This window comes from Coturnix japonica, chromosome 4, assembly GCF_054131305.1.
Source record: "Coturnix japonica strain WE chromosome 4, WE-NBRP24, whole genome shotgun sequence".
Classification (NCBI taxonomy): domain Eukaryota; kingdom Metazoa; phylum Chordata; class Aves; order Galliformes; family Phasianidae; genus Coturnix; species Coturnix japonica.
This window is the reverse complement of record NC_140666.1, coordinates 65,091,907-65,113,152: the sequence shown is the minus strand read 5'-3', so window position 1 is coordinate 65,113,152 and position 21,246 is coordinate 65,091,907. Positions and strand designations below refer to the sequence as shown.

General features: G+C 35.4%; 1 protein-coding gene across 50 annotated transcripts in view; it reads left to right on the top strand.

The window, feature by feature from the left end:
• Positions 1-21,246, top strand: part of PCM1 (pericentriolar material 1) — a 36,546-nt gene that overhangs the window by 4,557 nt on the left and 10,743 nt on the right. For 9 of the 50 annotated variants that reach the window (XM_085545321.1, XM_085545299.1, XM_085545300.1 and 6 more), the window contains exons 2-27: positions 69-198; positions 816-1,061; positions 2,093-2,365; positions 2,910-3,080; positions 3,272-3,388; positions 6,434-6,611; positions 6,943-7,052; positions 7,347-7,563; positions 8,817-9,015; positions 9,334-9,510; positions 10,212-10,369; positions 10,599-10,813; positions 11,349-11,500; positions 11,582-11,711; positions 12,378-12,509; positions 13,096-13,286; positions 13,420-13,617; positions 14,173-14,395; positions 14,510-14,655; positions 15,672-15,868; positions 16,605-16,782; positions 17,449-17,804; positions 18,321-18,479; positions 19,232-19,288; positions 20,401-20,573; positions 20,654-20,782. In XM_085545321.1, the coding sequence (XP_085401447.1) occupies positions 103-198; positions 816-1,061; positions 2,093-2,365; positions 2,910-3,080; positions 3,272-3,388; positions 6,434-6,611; positions 6,943-7,052; positions 7,347-7,563; positions 8,817-9,015; positions 9,334-9,510; positions 10,212-10,369; positions 10,599-10,813; positions 11,349-11,500; positions 11,582-11,711; positions 12,378-12,509; positions 13,096-13,286; positions 13,420-13,617; positions 14,173-14,395; positions 14,510-14,655; positions 15,672-15,868; positions 16,605-16,782; positions 17,449-17,804; positions 18,321-18,479; positions 19,232-19,288; positions 20,401-20,573; positions 20,654-20,782 (4,578 nt within the window). In that variant the 5' untranslated portion in view covers positions 69-102. Of the gene's footprint in view, positions 1-68; positions 199-815; positions 1,062-2,092; positions 2,366-2,909; positions 3,081-3,271; positions 3,389-6,433; positions 6,612-6,942; positions 7,053-7,346; positions 7,564-8,816; positions 9,016-9,333; positions 9,511-10,211; positions 10,370-10,598; positions 10,814-11,348; positions 11,501-11,581; positions 11,712-12,377; positions 12,510-13,092; positions 13,287-13,419; positions 13,618-14,172; positions 14,396-14,509; positions 14,656-15,671; positions 15,869-16,604; positions 16,783-17,448; positions 17,805-18,320; positions 18,480-19,231; positions 19,289-20,400; positions 20,574-20,653; positions 20,783-21,246 lie in introns of all 50 variants that reach the window. The other 41 variants (XM_015862181.2, XM_015862193.3, XM_085545322.1 and 38 more) reach the window with 14 other exon arrangements.

Sequence of the window (21,246 nt, the reverse complement as noted above, 5' to 3'; positions counted from 1 at the left end):
GTCGCATAAGAGATCTCTTTGCAAAAAACTCTACATAAACTGATTTTAATGCAGCTTATTTCTTTCAGCTGTTTCTTTTAGATTCGTTTTTGGGTGCTTGTCATGGCAACTGGAGGCAGTCCATTTGAAGACGGCATGAATGATCAGGACTTGCCTAACTGGAGTAATGAGAGCCTGGATGACAGGCTGAACAACACGGTATGATTCACCTTAGCTCCAAGTTGTTGTTTTATGTGGTACGTTGAAAGAAACAAGTAGATTCTGTTACGGCAGGCAACAGTGCAAAAAACTAAGCACTATCATTACAGCTTTTCAGTAAAGCATCTGCAAAACCAAGAAAACTAATTGAGTTATATGTATGCAACTGTTAGGTATAATTCCGAGATTGTGCAATCCATAAACACATTTATGGGAGGTGTTTTGAATAAAATAAAGTAGCTAGATATACAAGCGTACTAGGTGTCATTATAACTGAAAACTCTTATTCCTAAAAGTTCTAAAGTGCCTAAGTGTATTTGCCAAAGAAGAAAAATAGAATTTTGACTTTATTTTACACAAATTGAAGGCATTGTGGGATTATATGGGTTAGAAATTGCCTGACAGACTTCACATAAGTGGCAAAGAAAATTATGTTTTTGCTTTATACTGTTGTGTTGTTTTTTGGTTTGTTTGGGTTTTTTATTTTGTTTTTTTTTTTTGTTTTTTAACTGTTAAAATAGAAGTAAACACTGGTTCACCAAATTAAGAAGTTATACTTTTTGTCTACATGGATAGCTAATATGAGGTTTTTTTCTTTCTTTTTACTTTGTCTTAAGGACTGGGGAAGTCAACAGAAAAAAGCAAACAGATCATCAGAAAAAAACAAGAAAAAGCTCAGTGGAGAAGCTGAAACGAGGCTTACTAATGATATATCTCCAGAATCTTCACCTGGGATGGGACGACGGAAGACCAGAACTCCTCACAGTTTTCCTCATGCTCGATACACGACCCAGATGTCTGTTCCAGAGCAGGCTGAATTAGAAAGGCTTAAACAAAGAATAAACTTCAGTGATCTGGATCAGGTTTGTGTGAATACTAGCTTTCGCTATAAACGTCACTACAGAAGTTGTTCATTTACCTCTTAATAATTTGTCAGATGAATAAAGCAGACTTTCATAGTGCGTAGCTTAAGTGCAATGTGGAAGCCAAATAACAGTTCTAGTTCTTAAGTTCAGAACTTTGGCTTTTCTATGCCCTAGGCTCTGCCAGCTGTCTTTAATTTGTTCCTCTCAATCATCATCACATTCTATGTCCTAAAACCAGTATTTTTAATTCATCATGCTTGTCTGTCACTTAAAAGTCTCTGTTATTTTATTCTGAAAGTTTGCTCTGAAGTGATGTAGTTTATGACTCTGAACACTGTAATCCCTGCAGCTTAAGCAGAGGAGGAGCAGCAGTAGAAGTTGTACCTCTGTAATGTGGAGAAATGTATGACACAGATTCTTTAGCTCTAGCTGTTTCCTTAGGAATATTGACACATTCGACCCTCCCTTGTCCAGTGCATTGCAAAGTTGGAAGGCTTAATTTGTTAGCACAAATTTATTGTTTCATTTACAGTTCCAGAATAGAACTTTGTTAATCTTTGCCAAAGCTTGTTATTAACTCATTAGAGTTGTAATGATTATGTTTGAAATGCAATTCATTAAAATATAAAGGCTGGGCAGAACTTCCTCCAGAAGTGTGTGTTATGGGATCAAGTAGCTATTCAGAAGCTTCTAAAGAAAATTTTGAGATAGCATATTCTACAAGCTATTATGCTACTTAAAAAATAATATATATATGTGTGTGTGTATATATATATTCTTTCGAATGTACTTGAAGAAGTAGAATGCCTTTCACTATAGCAAAGGTGGAGGCCAGAGCAAGGATGAGGAACTAAACTCTAACTACAGAGCTCTTCTGCTTTTCAGATCTTCTAAGAGTGTGGGTTGCTCTCTGAAAACTGTATGACAAGGATGACTGGCACTGTTTAGCTGTTGTCTAGTCAGTAACTTATGAGGGAACTATAAAATCACAAATAAGCACAATTATCCTTTGTTCTCTTTGTTCATAGAGAAGCATTGGAAGCGATTCTCAAGGCAGGGCAACTGCTGCTAACAACAAACGTCAACTTAATGAGAGCAAAAAACCATTCAACTTCTTGTCACTGCAGATAAACACTAACAAAAGCAAAGGTCCTGTGTCAGGTTCCCAAAAAAAGGAAAGTGGAGAGTCATTGCAGTGTAAAGAGCTGTTTGGAGCTGCTTTAAACAAAGATTTCTTGCAAAATGGTCAACTCTCTGTTCAAGAAGATGGAAGAGGAGAACCAACTATGGATAGTAGCCAGGTACTTGTATAGCCTGTAATGTCTGTGGAACATGGGCTCTTCAGAAGGTGTCAGTTTTACTATTATTTTTCAGTGTATTTATCTAAATTTTTAGTGTAACTGTTGTACTTAATTTTGTATTAAAAATACTCTTCCCACTGTTTTAAAAGGCAGCTTGAAGAAAAGATTGAACCAAAAACAATGTTTTGACCTTTAGAAATCTAATTATTAAAAGAAAGTAAAAGAAGCTGTATTCATTTGATTCTGTTACGGGGTTCCAAAACATAGTCTCATAGTTGAGTATTTTCACGTTACTAATATCAGCTCAATTCTGTTTTAGCTGATATCAAGAAGCCCTGTGCTTCAGCCTTACAATTTCATGCATGCTTTTATGTATCCTTAAAGGCTTTTAATTTTTAACTGCTTACATAAATGTGCCTATATGATTGAAAGTACAGTGTATTACTTAATTATTTCTGCTTTGCTGTTGCTTTTGCCGTGTTTTGTGTATTAAATACCTTATAGCTACTGCTGAGCACATTCAGTAATTATAGTGTCTTTACAGATTGTCAGCAGACTAGTTCAAATTCGTGACTATATTGCTAAGGCCAGCTACATGCGGGATGATCTCGTAGAGAAAAATGAAAGATCGGCCAATGTTGAGCGTTTATCACACCTTATAGATCACCTTAAAGAGCAGGAGAAATCCTATCTGAAATTTTTGCAAAAGATGCTTGTAAGTTTGAGAACATAATATGTCTGTTTCTGCACTGTAAGCTTCAATTCTATATTTTTTTAAAGAAGTTGACTATTGCTGTTTTGATGGTGCTACTGGGGGTGTTGGTTTATGAGATGTAGTACCTTCCATAATTTATTCTTACTGCTCCATTTATATAGCTTTTTATTTATGCCACTGAAATATTTCAGGCTAGAGAAAATGAGGATGATGGTGTTTGGACTGTAGATTCAGCTGTGGGATCTGGTTCTGTAGGTGAGAGCACATCGCTAAACACTGATGTGCAAGCTGAGGCTTCAGATACCATGGTAAGCTGCCTTTTAGTAACTTAGTAATTAAAGTGACAGAAATGAAGGCTTATGAGTGTTTGTTGTTTATTTTTTTAATTATTCTTATTTTTTTCTCTTGGTTACTATGACAGTGACATGCAGTTCAAGCTAATAAATCCCTTAGCCCTCTGTTCAGGAGATATACCTTTGTGCAGGATTTTTTTCAATATACATGGGAAAAAATGATTCTGTCACAACAGCACTTTTTCTTGATGAGTTTTTTAAGATAATCTTTAACCTTTCCTAGAAGTAGATTAAAAGGTTAAATATGTATTTTGGCAGATGGATGCGTGCATGATATTAATGTAGGACTGAATAACTTTCAATGCATCTTTTCTTATCAACAGAAAAACTTAAGAGATGAAAACTTGCTGTTGTTGGGTGAAGGTGGAGAGGGTTACAGATGAGTTATTGGTGGGTCATGGGTTAATCACTTTTCTAGTAATGTGGTTGAAGCGTTGGCTTCAGAAATTTCTTTATTTGGAGAGTTGGGCATCTTTTAGAAAATATTCTGAATTAGTTCTGAAGTACACATACCATCTCCTTTCCAATCTGTAGAGTATTTATATTGCAAACTGTTGTTGTTCTAGATAAGAAAGCATTTTAACAGCAACTTATGTTTTGCGTCTGTCAATACTTTTCTGAGGCGAATTAGTAGTTGGTACTGTTGTAGCCAGACAGTACTTAAAGTGCTCTGCGAATGTTAAGTGAAGTGCTTGGTAGAAAAACAGCTGTTAAAATCTTAAGGAGTCTTTGTAGTTATCTTTAGTTGTGAAAGAACTCTGTCACTGTAAGAGGAGTACAATTTTACATGTGGAGTGGATGCATTTAACTTCATAAAATCTTAAAAAAATAAAAAAAAAAAAAAAAATAGAGCTTCTGCTCTATAAGACTGATTTCCATCTGGAGCATCATTGTTGTAACTGTAAGACTGGGACTATCTTTGCTGTTTAGTAGGTTTTATTTGGTAGTACTTTTAAATATGTGACAAGATAGAAGTGGATATGTTCACCATGTAATGTATGTTAAGCTGGAGCACACGTTCAAAATCTAATATGCTTAACTATTTACTAAAGGAGATATCTTCTAGTATGAGCATTTGTCCCTGTGTTGAGGGCAATCTAGAGTGTTCATCTTCACGAGAACAGGTTACAGACACTGATGTTACAGCAAACCCAAAAGGGAAAAGTGACTGATCTGCTCTGAATGACAGGGAAGTTTGGCCTTGTAGGATTTATAGCCAAAAACATGGATTGCCTTCATAGGTACACTTCAAACATATCATTTTAGCCTCTAAAATAGCATTTATGCGTGCTGATTTTCTTTCATTTTTGTCCCTGTTAACTTGCTTGAAATGTATTTGTTGCTGTAAATGTTTCTGTTTCACTTGCTTATCTGTGTTCACCTGCCTGGCAACTGAGTTTTCTTTAACTGGAGCTGTTTTCTTTAGAGGTATTTGTCATCTTTCTTTTCTGAAGTCTTAGTGTTGGCAGAGTAAATAATACCAGTAACACGTAACTATATCAGCTGTAGGGAAGATGGTCTGATTTTATGTGATGTTAGAGGACTCTTTCTATTTTGCTGTTCTCTTTATGGAAAAACATGTAAATTTGACTTTCAGACACTCAGTGTGTACAGAAATTTTCACAATTTTTTTTCACAAATTTTAGCCAAAAAAATGTATGCTCTTGTAAAGCTTTTTATAAAGATTTCCGGTTGAAAGGGAGTATGAAGGGGCTTAAAGCATATAATTTGTTTCTTGCTTTTCTTTGGCTTTGTCTTTTCATCTCATTTTTAAAAAGGAGGATTTTCTCATGAAAGATTTAAATTTTTTGTCCAGCTTATCATACAAAATGTTGAGGAATTAGGCTTGAAAAATCTTTTTGTTTACTAGTGAAAAAGATTAAGTTGACAAGAACAATATCAAATCTGATATTTGAGTTAGTAATAGTGTGAAACTTGGAGGCACGTACCCCTTTTCCCTTTCTTCCCTTCCCTCCTGTGTTGATTTCATTTTTGTGTATTCCATTGTCCTTTTTCTCTGCTTTATATATGTAAGATAAAAATTTAGGAAGAATGTTCAGCTCAAGTTGTATTGAAATTTCTTTGAGAAGTGTTGAATAATGGATGTATTGTCCTTGATCTTCTAGGAAGCTTTTCTTGTGCTTAGAAATTAATATATGCTTCTATTCTGTCTTTTGGTGCTGGATTTGTTCTGCACTGAGGGAATTTTTTACTTCAGGAAATTAGCATTGCATGAAAATACGTTGATTCTTTTAATATTGTTTATTTTGACTCTTAACAAAAGGAAGCAAAATTTTCAGTTTTTTTATTTGCATAATATGATAACTTAAACAAAGGCAGGGTCTTTACCAGTGGATGTCTCCTTAAAATACTTAATTCCTGAGAAGGTTTTGAGACAAATTTCCAGCTGTTAATTAAGATGGGCTAAGGAAAATAACTTTTCTCTAAGGTATTTCACCATAAAGCGTGCTTTCATTCCTCCAGATTTGTTTCCATGCGCTTGGAAATGTATTAGGGAGGGAGTATGAATGTGTCTTGTTCTGAAATTGGTTTACCCAAGTCTGAGGTGATTTATTGCCTATGGTAAAAATATTGTGTACAAAAATAAATACGTGTTGTACATTAGAGCAGAATAATTATGCAAAACTAAGCAGCCTTATGTTGTGTAGCTTTAGCATTCTTATATTAATGTGTTGCTATGAATTATGCTTCAGAGGACAAAGGGATACTTAGTCTTTGGGGCATATTAAATGGTTGACTATTTCTTAAGAAAAATTAGCCCTGAGAGTGTTAAGCGTATCTCGATGATACAGGTTTTCTTCTTACCTTATATCTAAAACTCCTGAACTGAAGTGGACTGTCTGGAAAGTGAAACAGGTTCGCCTTTTACTCTTGCTTGACTTTGATTCAGTTACATTCTTCCTTGTTTTGATGCCTCTAACAGTAGTACTTTCCAGATAAATTATCCTGTTTATGGTAATGTTCTTCTGTACCTTTCAGGCCAGAGATCCTCAGCAGGAAGCTAAAGAGGAGTTGGAAAACTTGAAAAAGCAGCATGATTTACTGAAAAGGATGCTACAGCAGCAGGAACAGTTGAAGGCTCTTCAAGGAAGACAGGCAGCTCTTCTTGCTTTGCAGCATAAAGCAGAACAAGCTGTTGCTGTTGTGGATGATTCTGGTATGAAAGCATCTCTGATAGCTATTTTAACTTGCTGAATAAATGATTAAAGCTGGGATTGTAGAATACATAATAAAAGTTCTTTAGTAATTCTCTTCTTTGAAGTCTTAGTGCAGGGCTATATTTATATGTTGTTTTTTTTTTGGTTTTTTTTATTTTAAATAGCCATATTTTTAGAAATATGAACATTTATATCTAAATTTTACAAAAAAAACCAAAACATTTCTTAAGGTTCTGTATGCTCACAGAACAAAGTGTTTTCATCAAATGGTCTTTATTATGTTTTTGACGACAAGTATTTACATTTTTCCTCCTTTTTTTGTATGCCCAGTTGTAACAGAGACAACAGGTAGTGTTTCTGGAGTAAGCCTTACATCAGAATTGAATGAAGAATTAATTGACTTAATTCAGCGCTTCCATAACCAACTTCATGATTCTCAGGTCAGTTTTTGTGTTGCACTCTGAAGTTCTACCATTGTCTGTTTTTCTTATTCTTTCGAACAGTTGAAGATCTGTCTTCTTATTTTTATTCATCTGCTGATGGAGTAATTGGAGTTCCTCCAAACCTGTAAGCTCAGCATCTTTGTGTTCCTGCAGGTTATCTGTTAGCTAACTGATGAAGTTCTTTGTTCTGCTGCTGGGCCTATCAAGTCTATAAGAAGCCTTTTTGTTCATTAGAATTTATTTTGGTTTTTATCTGTGGTACTTTGAATGAATTGAAGTTATTCTTTTTAGACTCAGTCTGTACCAGACAATAGAAGACAAGCAGAAAGTCTTTCACTTACCAGAGAGATTTCACAAAGCCGAAACTCCTCAGTGTCAGAACAACGGGCAGATGAAAAGGCACAACTTTTCAATAAGATGCGAATGTTGCAGGGGAAAAAGCAAAAGATGGATAAACTGTTAGGAGAACTTCATACACTTCGTGACCAACATCTAAATAATTCCTCCTGTAAGTATATTTAAATTTAATTATCAATTTCTAAGAGTTTAAAAACACACAGAGTGTTTGTTTTTTAAGGTGGCCTTTCAATTGGTTAATGGATTATCACTGTAGTAGACAATAAAGCTGTAATAGGGCAGTATTATGTAACTGATTTACTGCACTAAAAACATTTCATACTTGTTGGAGAGCTTGACAAGTAAACTAGCACTTGTTATAACATTATTGAAATTAATTTGTGAGGTTGTGATGACTGCAATTTTTTTTCCAGTGGTTGTCAGTGACAATTCATATAATATTCTCATTCTTCAGGATGAGAATGTTTTGTATATTATTACAGTACCTCTGTATTTATGTACTGTATGCTTCCGTTGTTAATAACACTACAGCATGATGGAGTTTGATTTTTTTATTTTTTTTTTCCACTGTCAAAGGACTTTCTTGTCCAGTAGTCAAATGTACTTGGATCTCAGGTCATGCCAGAGGAAGTCAGCTGTCTGAACAGACTGGATGTTTTGGTCTGTTCTTTAGATGATTTTCCAGTTCTTAAGGTCTCCCATGTGGGCCTATTGTTTGTTATATGTTGCTGTTCTAGACTTGCATTTGCCCTGGTGAAGCTTTGTTTTATGACTGGAAGTTGGTGTGAGGCGATTTTAGGGTAGTCTGATTAAGAAATGAGTCCAACATGCTCCTGAAGAAATGAGTCTCCAACATACTCCTGTAGAAGAGCAGACTAGTTTGATGCTTACATGTCTAAAACCCATTCATCTTTCTTGTACTTGATGTGCATAATCTGAATGTATATAGTTATGTTTTTTATACAGCTGGATAGGGTAAGCATATACCAAGGCTGTGTTTTGAAACATGTTTCTGCAAGAGCTTACCAGTTGGCAAAACAATGTTATTAGAGCTCTTTGTCGTTTTAAATGTTTAAACGTTAAATTTCATCAAAAGCAATTCAACCATAAGTTAGTCCTTTAAAGAACTCTTTGGGTGCATTGACAGCTTGAAAACTTCCACTTGATAAAGCTAAAAAGAACAGACTTGTTTTATGGAAGTATTGTTTATGGAAGCTGCCTATTTCTTGTGGTTGGCATTGCCTGTCATGAAACTTAATGCAGAAATTGTTCCCTGAAGAAAAGAAGTTGCTTACTGCTATTTCGTGTGCTGGTAATATTTGCTGTAGTTACTGTTTAATGTAATTTGGTTAGGTAGGTTCCTTTTTTGCAGGCTGTTTTCAAAAGTATGTTTCTTCTCTGTAGTTTTTCCAGCTTCAAGTTCTCCTCAAAGGAGTATTGACCAAAGAAGTACAACTTCAGCTGCTTCTGCTCCCATGGGCGTAGTAACTGTTATCAATGGTGAATCAAATAGTCTGGCATCTGCTCCCTATCCTCCTGATTCCCTGGCTTCTCAGAATGAGAGTGAAGAGGATGACAATCTAAATCCAACGGAAAAGCTTCAGTAAAATAATATTTGTTTTTTTTCTATAATCTGCTTTAGTGTTTTTTTAGCTTTGAGTTTTAGGTTGTTTTATTAAGTTCTGTATTAACAAACTGTTTTGTGATTTAATTTACTTAATGGACCACTTAGTAAATGGTCTGAGAAAGTAAATGCCTGCTTAGCTTCAAGCAGAAGTTTATTACAGCTAGGAAAGTTACAGTTTGTGTTAAGAACTGTAAATGTACCCATCTATTTTTTCAAATTCCAGATATTTTAATTAATACTGCCCTGTGTTCTGTTTTCTTTTTTTTTTTTCCATTTGTTTGTTTTTTTCCTCAGGAAGCTAAATGAGGTTCGTAAGAGACTGAATGAGTTACGTGAGCTAGTTCACTACTATGAGCAAACATCTGATATGATGACAGATGCTGTAAATGAAAACACTAAGGAAGAGGAAGAAACAGAAGAGTCAGGAAGTGATTCTGAACATGGGGATCCACAGCCTGTTACAAATATTAGGTAAATCATATATTTTGTCATCCTCAGTCTTTGTAGCTAAGTTGTCATAGGTTTACTGAAGCAGTGCGAGATTTCAGTGAGCTAGAAGTAATTAACTTTTCCAAATTTTTGGAAAAGTTAATGTAAATGTTTATGAAGCTCATGCAGGCTAGTAATAATCCTACTCTATAGCAAATGTAGTTCTGTAACTTGTAATCACTTTAGATTCAAGTACTGAAATGTGTGTGGAATTCCTCTGGAAGATCAACAGTCATAGAGCTAGGAAGTTTAAGCAAAAGCAGCCTTCGGTGTATAGGGGCATTATAAGGCATAGTAATAGTATCCTATGCAGTGTGCATCTCCGCAGAAATCAATGCAAATCTGGTTATGAATCATACATAGCTATTTACATAAATGCACACCTTGAAATTCTCTTGTGAACTGATACTGTTGCAGTTTGAGTAGGGAAGTAATTTGTAGCTGCTTCTGATTTTCATTTATTTGTCTATATTTTGAGAAATGTGTTTGTATGAGAGATGGATATGGAGAATTCTCAATGTCTGGACTAATTTTGCAAGTGAATTTTAGGAGATTTTTTCTGTTTTTAATTACAAAGGATTATTAAAATACATTCATAAAAGTGAGTCAATAAAATGGCTGATGTAATATTCCATCAATACCAGTTCTTAAGAAGTTAACATGAGTAATGCATTTCACCCTAGAAACCCTCAAGGAATCAGTAGTTGGAGTGAAATAAATAGCAACTCAAACGTACAGTGTGGAACTAATAACAGAGATGGAAGACATCTTAATACAGACTGTGAAATAAATAATCGATCTGCTGCTAATATAAGGACTCTAAAAATGTCTTCTGCTCTAGGTATGTTCTACAATTTTCTAATAATGTAGGTCTTAGTGCATACATGATTCTGATAACCATGCAGCATCTGTCAGAACTTTGTTTGAACTGTTTGAGTTGTAACAGTAGGCTGGTATTTTTCTGAAGGTAATTAAATAAAAATAGGCATTTCAATAATGTAATTTATGCAATTTTTGTAATTTTAGTAAACAAAACAGTTTACTCTCCTCTTCCCTCTCTGCATCTCCAGACTGTCATAACAGGGAGGATGACAAAGATACTGACCTACCCCAAGCTGAAGATGATGAAGTGGAAGAAGATAGAGCTAGTGAAGATTCTATATCCAGTCACAGAAGCAGCCTGGGTGATGTTGCAGGAGATGCTGAGTTTGAGCAGAAGATTAATAGGCTTATGGCTGCAAAGCAGAAACTTCGACAGTTACAAAACCTTGCTGCTATGGTGCAGGTATCCTATGACTATAAATCCATGGATGAAAATGTGTGACTCATTATTTCATGTAATGTTTAACTTTTAATGGTGAAGAATTCTGTTAGTCTACTATATAGAATTCACTGGGGAAAAGGAGACAGTGGTTGATTTGTCTGAAGTTGAAGGTGACGCCAGGTTCAAATCTGGAATTTTCCTGGGTTGCTGATCTAAGGAAAGAATGACCTTAATATTTTATCTTGGCACTGAGTTTTATTAACAATAACAACAAACACACAAAAAAAACCAAACCAAAACAGGAAGTCTGTTATCCCTTAAATTATTTTGATCTATGGTTTTAAATTTAAACTAAATATTTATCTTAGTTCTGGAATCCTGGGTTTTGTAGTGTTACACCGGATTTGATTAAAATCTTCAGATGTGTTTGAAATGTCACAGCATGTTGGAGCTGAGATGTTTGGGGAACTTTTTGAAATTGCTTTGATAAAATGTGCTTCTTACATTCTGTTCATCAGTTTGAAAATAGTCTGATTACTTCCTTTTTTCCATTCAGGATGATGATCCAGAACCTCAAGTACTCACTGCAAATGCATCTAACATGGGTGACTTTTTGGGTGAGATGGAAGAGACAAAGCAACAGCCAAACAATGTTCGAGTTAGTACCAATAAGTTGCAAAAAGATGTAGGATTGAATGAAAAAGCGAGGTATGTCTTTGTCCGAGAACTGTAGAATCTTACTTTAGATAACTTCCTGCCAGATAATATGTGGGTAATGTATCCATGCAGAGAGAAGTTCTATGAAGCTAAACTTCAGCAGCAGCAGCGGGAACTTAAGCAGTTACAAGAAGAAAGAAGGAAACTGATGGAAATTCAAGAAAAAATTGAAGTGTTACAGAAAGCTTGTCCTGACCTTCAAGTAGGTAGACTTACTTTGCGTTCTTAGACTGCTGAAGAGTGAAACATTATTTTCACACCATTTTTTTCCAAGTAAAAAAGCTTGCTTAAAAAACTCGTTACCAATTGTGTTCTACTTTAAGAATATGGATTTCTAAAGTTGGAAGAGAACTCTGGTTGTCTAGTTCTATTGAAATTCTTGCTCGTTGGTTGCTGTATAAAACTCTAGCTTCACTGTCCTTTGTCCTCAAAAATTGTGGTGTTAAAGTCTTTGGAAATGGGGGACCTTCTGTATTATTTTTAGTTTGAAATCTGTCTGTCTACTGTGTCTGCTAGTCACTGCATCTTCATCTTATTAGACATTTGCAGGTTCTGCTGCTGTCAAATAATACTGTGTCTCATAAAGATGACCAACACTTTGCTGTATTCTAACTAAACTGCAGTGCTGTACTTTTCTCATACTCTTTAAAACATGATTTTTCTATGAAATGCTTAGTAAATGGTCAACACTGTGTATCTACAGCATTATACAATAGTTTGTTAGATTAAAAACAATTATTGTTTGTTTCTGGCTAACCTCTGAAGTAAGTACTTAATGAATTTTAAAATGCAGATTCTCACCGAATACTGATCAGTTCTGCTATCTCAAAAAGCCTGAATTGTTCTGCCATTCTGCTTTTTCTTTCAGTCTGCTGGCCTGAGTAACAGCCCAGCAAACAGACAGACTTTACCAGCAACCTCAACTCCAGCCATGAATGAGTGTAACACAGCTGGCAAGCCTTTACTTGAATTTGGTGAATCTGTACCAGTAGGCAATGAGGTATTTCATGCTTGATATTCTAATACTTAATATGGGGAGGGGAAAAAAGTTCTAGGAAACTTGGACACGTTATTTTAAGTACTTCATATGGAGAGAGCGTAGTATAGTACTAGAGAGTGTAGTATGAAAGTGTACATAATTGATTTGCTTCATTTCTGGAAAGAAGTAAATATTGCTATTGCTCTACTGTTTTTCATGCTCCTGGAAAATGATTTTTTTTTTCTCTATGAAGTGTGTGTAAGCGGTCAATACTGTGCACTTACAGCATTGTATAATTACGTATTTGATAAAAATTTTTTTTTTTGCTTCTTGACTAACCTCTGAAATGAGTTGTGGAATTTCGAAGTGTTCTGTGAAACATGCACTATTTGTCTTACTTAAAAAAGTAACTATTCTCTGTTGTTTAATTACCTTCTTAAATTTTAAAATGGAATAGATGGCTCATACTGGGGGCATTTTGTAGTGTGACTAATACCAGTGCCTGGAAAAAAATGTCAGTGTACTATCAAATAGTGAAATTTTAAGGTGTTACTTAGGAGGTTTTTGTTTGTTTATACTCTGATGTCTTCAATTTTCTTGGAAGCAGTTATGGTCTGAGATGAGAAGGCATGAAATTCTAAGAGAAGAATTGCGGAGGAGAAGAAAACAACTTGAAGCTTTAATGGCTGAACATCAGAGGAGGAGAGAACTGGCAGAAACAATATCTACTGTTGCTGCATCTGTTAAAAGTGAGGGATCAGAAGCTCAGCGTACTCCGCAGCAGAGTAGGACGGAGAAGTAAGAACATGAGTCCCTCTTTGCTGTCAGTCAGTGGGTGCTTCTGTTGTTTCGTGAGGTTATCAAGAGATTGTTTTAATAGTTTGCCATAAACTTGAACAAACAAACAAAACCTCTCATTTTCAATGCTCAGCAGGACAATGGCTACCTGGGGAGGTTCTACTCAGTGTGCGCTAGATGAAGAGGATGGAGATGAAGATGGTTATCTCTCTGATGGACTTGACCAGGCAGAAGAAGAGGAATATACGCCAAGTATGAATGACAGCTTTTCTGCTTATCCCAATAACCAAATACCAGAAAACGTGTATTATCTTAAAGGAAATAGGGATAGGTAAGTGGCATTACTTCTTGATGCTTGTCAGGGTGTTTTTGAAAGGGGTGGAATGATCATTGCACTAAATGCAAAGCACCCTATTAGGTCAAAGCGAAATTTCTTTCTACTTGCTAGTGAGATGTATGTGGTGGCGTTTTCTTGTCTTAGCTTCTGTAGCTACGATGTATGTGACTAGTTTTGATTATTCTATTTTCCTGTGTGTTAAATATTGCCTACCATTTAGTTACCTGGTTGTGTTGCGTTACAGCTCCTCATGTTGTGTTTCAGTCAGCATAGCAAAAGATGACCTATGTGAATTTTTTGCCATCTCTTCAAAATCAGTGATTCAGAAAATTAGAATTACTTTCCTCTGATTTTTATTAGGGAAAAATAATTTTAATTAGTACTAATGCACGAGACCTTCTGTTTGGAAGCGGTGCTTCTTCTTTCTGTGTTATGTTGATTGCTTCTACATACAACTGAAACATTAATAATTGAAGCTTTGCTAACAGGGAAGGTTTGAAAAGTCAGCTTTTGCTCTTATCCTTCCTTTCTGCCCTCTCCCTGCCTTAGGTGGAAAAACTGCCGTCCTCTTTCAGCAGATGGGAATTATCGACCAATGTCTAAAGCTAGGCAGCAGCAAAATATCAGTATGAGACGCCAGGAAAACTTTCGGTGGATATCTGAGCTTTCTTACGTGGAGGAAAAAGAACAATGGCAAGAACAGATCAATCAGTTGAAGAAACAACTGGAATTCAGTGTTAGCATTTGCCAGACTTTAATGCAAGATCAGCAGGTAGGCATGAAGAGCAGTTAACTCAATGTTCCGAATCAATGTGGTTCTAAATTTTTCTAGTGATAACTTCTAATTTTGGTAATTTGGTCTCTGTTATTTGTTTTCTTTCCACAGACCCTCTCCTATTTTCTACAGACTTTGCTTGCAGGCCCATATAATATGATGCCCAATAACGCTGCATCTTCGCAAGTACATCTTATTATGCATCAATTAAACCAATGTTATACTCAACTATCTTGGCAGCAGAATAATGTCCAAAGGTTTGTATTAGGAATTGGCTGTATAATTTGAAATGCTTCAGTATATGCCTTCGGTTTTTGGCAGATGACCCAGCAAGATTATGGATTCTAAGTATAATGGAAAGATGTTAGAAAAGCCTTGTCCTTGCTTAGAGTACTCAGTCATAATTTGTACATAGTAATGCTCCATTTGAATGTACTTCTTACATCTTTTTAAAGTAAATAAATAAAGACAGTCATAGTTCCATTTTATTGGAAATGGATTTGTGAAATTTGTGAAATTTATGTGAAATGGATTTGATAAATATGAAAATTTATCTCTACTTTATGCTTGATAAGTGATACGTAGTTAGTAGCCCTTTTTGCAGAGCATTTTAAAGTAATGTGAATGGCAATTGTGGCAAATATTTTGTGTCTTCTGTTGTTTTTGTTTAATTTTGTTTCCAAGCTGCTTACTTCTTGCTGAATGTCTTTTTTTGAATGACTTTTTTTTAATCATTCTCACAAGCATGTTTGATTTTTGTGAACGCGACTACAGTGACAGATCAGTTGATTTTAAACTGTGTGTGTCTCTTGCTCAGGAGTTATTTTTTGACTGGCCAAATGAATTTCTTTTCATACATACTGAAAACATAGTTTATGTGTGTAAAGTAGTGTTGGTTACATGAACAGGTAAAACACGAATCTTGAATTACTGAGTAAAGACTTACAATTTCCTGTCAGCCTGAGCATTGTGGGTGCTCCTAGTGGCTATGCTTTTCTAGTACTAGAATTGCTGTTGAGTCAAGGCATTTCAGTTTGAGGATTGTTCATGTTACTCCATAGTGCAGTTAGGCTGTATCAACTCAGTTTAAGGATTGTTCACGTTATTATGTAGTGCAGTTAGGCTCTATCAGCAAAGTTGTAGTTTTGTTTTGTTTTGTTTTTGCATGGTGTTGTCTACTGCTACCATGCTGCTGATTATTGCATTTCTATCAAGTTATTTTCTCTGGTGGTGTTTAAATTTTGAGGCATTCTTTTTCCTCATTGTTTTCAAGATTGAGACAAATGTTAAGTGATCTAATGCACCAGCAAGAACAACAACAACATTGTCAAGAGAAGCCGTCAAGAAAGGAGAGAGGCAGTAGTGTACCACCACCTCCATCTCCTGTTTTCTGTCCATTCAGCTTTCCTCCACAGCCTGTGAACCTGTTTAATGTGCCGGGATTTACTAGTATTTCTTCTTTTGCTCCAGGTGAGTGTTAAAAGTGTGAAAAGAAATATGATTTTTTTAAAAAAAATTCTATTCCCTCATTTAATCGTAACTTAATGGAAATCTGGCTTGTCCTTCAGATTGAGTTTGAAGTACTCGAAGTTATTTAACAGTATTTAAATGAGCAGAAGTTTGTATCTCTTTTGGTTAGGACTTGGAGTGCTTGTTTTGAAATGTGGCAAATAGCAATGTGTTACTAATTTCTGTTTGTATCAGAGCTATCAAGTAACCACTGATTTTTGGATACAGTGTTTTTCCTCTCATTACCTAATCTTGTACTATTGAATTTGAAATAGAGGAAATAAGGTATCCTACTGTGTCTTTAAAAAAAAAAAAAAAGAAAGAAAGAATAGTGACAGGTGAACTTTATCTCTAGAGAGCTGGTATCTTCACACACAGAACTCTGGGGTTTTTGTTTTCTTTTTAGGAACTTACAGTTTTTACCTCACTTGTAGGTGTGAGTATTCTTGAAATGCCTTCATCTGTACACTGGTGGGGTTGTAGTGATGTATGTAGTTTCCAATGATGTTTGAAATCTGCACTGAAGATAAATCCTTATAGTTGCAGCATTTTCAGGAAGAGAGTATTTTTTTCTTATTTCCTCAACACTTTTTTTTGTTGTTTCAGAATAACATGGTGCCATTCAGTGTCTCCAACTTCACTTACAGTACATGGATAAATGATGTAGTAACTTATGGCATTCTTGTTTATTTTATAGGTATAAACTACAATCCAGTGTTTCCTTCTGGTTTTGGAGATTTTGCACACAGTGGTTTCCCACAAAGCAGTGAGCAGCAGCAACATCCTCTAGATCATAATGCTTCTGGAAAAACTGAGTATATGGCATTCCCCAAACCTTTTGAAAGCAGTTCCTCTAATGGAGCAGAACACCAAAGGTGGGTCTTTCCACAGTGCAACTCTCCTGTCATCACTATTGTCAAACCTGGTCCCAGCACCCCAGGATTAGGGTTCTTTTTGGAGACTTGTAAATTAATTTACTTTAAATACAAGATGAGCTTTAATTTTGAGGTTTCAAAATGTTGTTGTTGTTGCTGTTGTTCTTTGGAGGTTTTTTGTTTGTTTGCTTTTTTTCATTTTTGTTCTATTTTTCTGTGTATTAAGTGATGTATTGTTTCAGGAATATTCAAACCTTAAATGCAGTTATATGTGATATATTGTTGTCTATGGAGGAAGATTTCTATTTTGAACTTGAGCCATTGAAATAACAACAGGATATAAATAGTTTCAAAGTGTTTTTCTTTTTTTAATGCTACTGTAGATGGTAAGAGATATTATTTCAGGAGTGTTTTGTCTTATAATACTACTTGAGCGTAACTCAGAGTACATAACTATATTCAGGTTGTAGTCAGTCAGAAATGTGCATTTCTTCAGGTGTCTTCAGTTTTCCATTTTGAAGAGCTCTTACTACATGTTTTTTAAATGTTGGTGTTCAGCTGATGACTGAGTAACTAGGGCAGAAAGTATTTGTTTGGTAATACATGCTGCTTCTGTCCAAGAAGCCAGGTTGTAATATATTGTGGTGTTTTTCTTTTTGATGGAAGGACTCATAGGCAAACTGAAGATGAAGTGGAAAAGAGATCAACTTGGCTTAATGATAGCCAGGAAGTGAAAAAAGATGATCACTTTCAACTGAAAGCAAGCTTTCCAGTTCCAGTACAGAGCATTGCTTCAGGTCATAAAAATCAGTCTGATACAAGCAGGAGAAGAAACTTTGATGAAGAGTCTTTGGAGAGTTATAGTAGCATGCCTGATCCAGTTGACCCAACTACTGTGACAAAGACATTTAAATCTAGAAAAGCTTCGGCTCAGGCAAGCCTGGCATCAAAAGATAAAACACCCAAATCGAAGAATAAGAGGAAGAGTTCTTCTCAGCTAAAAGGCAGAATTAAGAATACTGGTAGGTTGCAAATAATTTTATGTGCTGTGGCAAACTCAACGTGGATTATCTTCTCTGCATTCCAGAGAATTTACTATCCATAAGTGGTATTTGCAGTGAGTTCTTGAAATACATGTTACTGAAATATGAACTCATATGACACAATTACACTAAAGTTGCTGAGTATTTCAGCAAATGAAGAATAAATTATTAGGAATCCTGATTTGAGTCTGTAGTGCGTAGACATGGAGTTAGCTGCTTAGAAAATCTTCCTCTTCATTAAGTCTTCACATTCTAGCTGGATGACTTGCTGAGGGAGGTATTTGAGCAAAATACAGAGTCAATCTGGAATGAGAGGGACACTGCTAGCGAACATAATGCTGCTGCAGTCATTGAGAATTTAGTGCTGCTGTTTTACTTCAGCAAACAAAGGAAAATCTAAAAGATAATTGTTTTTTTATTTTGAGATTGCCCTTGAACCTATGTATGAAAGCAATAAAACTCTTTATAATTTCCCCTTTCACTTCTTCCCATAAGGTTACGACAGTGCGAGTGCTTCTAGTGTGTGTGAACCCTGCAAAAGCACTAAAAGTAAACACTCTGAGGAGGTTGTTCACGCAAAGGTGTTTAGCAAGAAGAATCGGGAACAACTGGAAAAAATAATTAAATACAGTAGATCGACTGAAATGTCTTCAGGTATTCCTTTCTGAATTTCAGTAATTGTTGTCATTCAAACTTTGTGTAAGGGATTTCCATGCTTAGTTACTACTTTATTGCTTAGAAGTAGCGTATTGTGACATCAGTGATATACTTTAGCATATGTGGATTTTGCTTTTTACTTTTCAAAGTTGCAGTAAACATAAACACGTGTTTACTGACTGATGCTGTGTGTTTTGTGTAGACTGGGTGCTTAATAAAATATTTGGAAGCAAGCTGTTAATGTAAGGCAAACAAAATCCTAGTTGATCAAAAATATCTCATATTTATTGGTACTTCTATGGATAGCAGATTAAACTGTTTATCATCTAATGACATCTGGTACTGCATGCGTGTTTTCTTTGTGCTTAAAGGAGCTTGATCAAATATCATTCAAATTCAATCACATCATGTAAACCCTTACGTTTTTGCTATCTGCGCTGCTTTTCTTGCATCCGTGTCATAAAAATACTCTTCCATGTCTTTTTAGATTCTGCCAGTACCTTGTTGGAATCATGCAGATATTTCAGTCATTTTAGCATGATGTACAGCTTTGTCAATGTAACTGTGTCCACACTGAGAGCTGTTTATTAGTGATTATTATATCAACTCTGCCAGTTATGTTTTCACAATAAGCAGCAATGTGGTTTGGATGATTAAGCAGTCTTCCTCCTGCTATTTTGTAGAGACCCTGTCTTAATTTCTGGTGCGCGTTTTTGTGTTTATCACTGTCTATCCCCACTTTCCTACAGCACATGCTAGGAGAATTCTGCAGCAGTCTAACAGAAATGCATGCATTGAAGCACCAGGTAATGCATTCATTGCTTAGCTTCAACAGTGTCCTATTATTCTCCCCCGCTGCCTCCTGCCCCCCTTGGCTTTGGTCCTGTTGCTCAGACTGTTTAGCAGATGTTCAAAACTGGTACAATTGCAACAACCTCTCTACAAATGAGGCAAGAGAGTCTATTTGTAATAAGAATGGAATGCTACAACATAAGCTGCCTTGTATTATAGTTGTGGATAACATGTCTGTCATGTTTGCAGTCAGTCAAAATTATGTGTGGAAAATTTCTTTGACAAAAAGTAATTTAAGTAGACATTTTTAATGTGGAAGATCTGCTGTTATAATTTAGTAATGGACAAGGGGAGCAATTTTTAATGTTTTATTACAGACTGAAAAAGCTTACCCGTATGGCTTAAACTGGCATACTATTGGCAGATAATCAAATTTTACAGTAAAATTTTCTGTTTTGCTGGTAATGTAATTAACTTGAATACTAACAAATATGCATCTGTTAAACTCTGAGTTTTCCAAATTTTAACTTTGTTTTTCCATTCAACGCTTGCCAAAGTACGTATGTGTTAACAGACGGGTTGTTATATAAGGGTGATACTTTTAATTCTTAAAGGGATGTGGGACTTACTAGGAATTAGAACTTAATAGAACATCCTATTTTCGTGAATGTGTAATGGTGCTTAGGGGTAAGAGCTTTTATGTAAACATCAGAAATGCATGGAAATACAAGATTTGTGTAAGTGTGGGAAGGTCTCAACCTTTGGATGTCTTATTTGAAATGCTTTAAAAGTCTGTGTTCAGCAGTGAATAGCTTTCAGAATTGAAAGCAGTACTGCGGTGTGTGCAATATTCTATTCCATAAGGAATACTTTCTTAAGATACTGTTTGGAACTGAAAAAACACCCAACCTGATTGATAAAAATACTGGATGTTTCATACTTACAGGATTTCAGAATTATTTTGTTATGTTCAAGTCCTTATTGCCTTCAGGTGATGAGTAAGCTTTAAGAAAGTATCTGTGTAACAGAGATCTAATTTTGTTATGTAACAAGCAGGCTTTTTTTTCATCTGGATTAGTGTCAAGAAATGATCTTTTAATGATTTTTTTTTCTTTATTCCTTGCAGAAACTGGTAGTGATCTTTCTATGTTTGAAGCATTGCGGGACACAATTTATTCTGAAGTCGCAACTCTTATTTCTCAAAATGAGTCTCGGCCCCACTTTCTTATTGAACTTTTCCATGAGCTACAGCTGTTGAACACAGATTACCTAAGACAAAGGGCCCTGTATGCTTTACAGGTATGCACAAACTTTAGAATCATGTGTATCAATTTAAGATATTGTAGACGTTCTTTTTACAGTGCAGTTCTTTTTTTCAGGATATAGTGACCAGACATTTATCTGAGAACAATGAGAAAGGGAAATGTATAAAATCACTAAACACTGCAACATGGATAGCATCAAACTCTGAACTCACTCCCAGTGAAAGTCTTGCTTCTACAGATGATGTAAGCTTTCATTTCAGAAGCTGTTTTACTGTCAGCCTTTCCTGTTTTAAATTTACATTCATGCTTGTGTACCAGAATATTCATAGTGGTGATTCTAATTGTCTGAAATTCATAAAAGCCTTTTGCATGGTAGAATTCTTTACACTTGAAATCGCTTATGTGTTAGGGAGGAGCAGAACGTGGAGAACAATATGAAGAATATAAATTGGAAACTGATATTCAAAATAGCCAATATCCTGTGAATAATATCAGGGCAAGTACTGATTACAAGGTTCCCAATGAATTAATTTATTTGTATTTAAGAAACTAACAAGTCCTCCACCTAGTTTCCTATTTGCCTATAGTTGAAGTATTGGAAAAAAATGTGCTAGAATTACCTGTTTTCAGGATATAAGACAGCCTGGTGACAAGCCCTTAATATCACACATGTGGTTAAAAAAGGTTGCTGGCTCATTCTCACATTT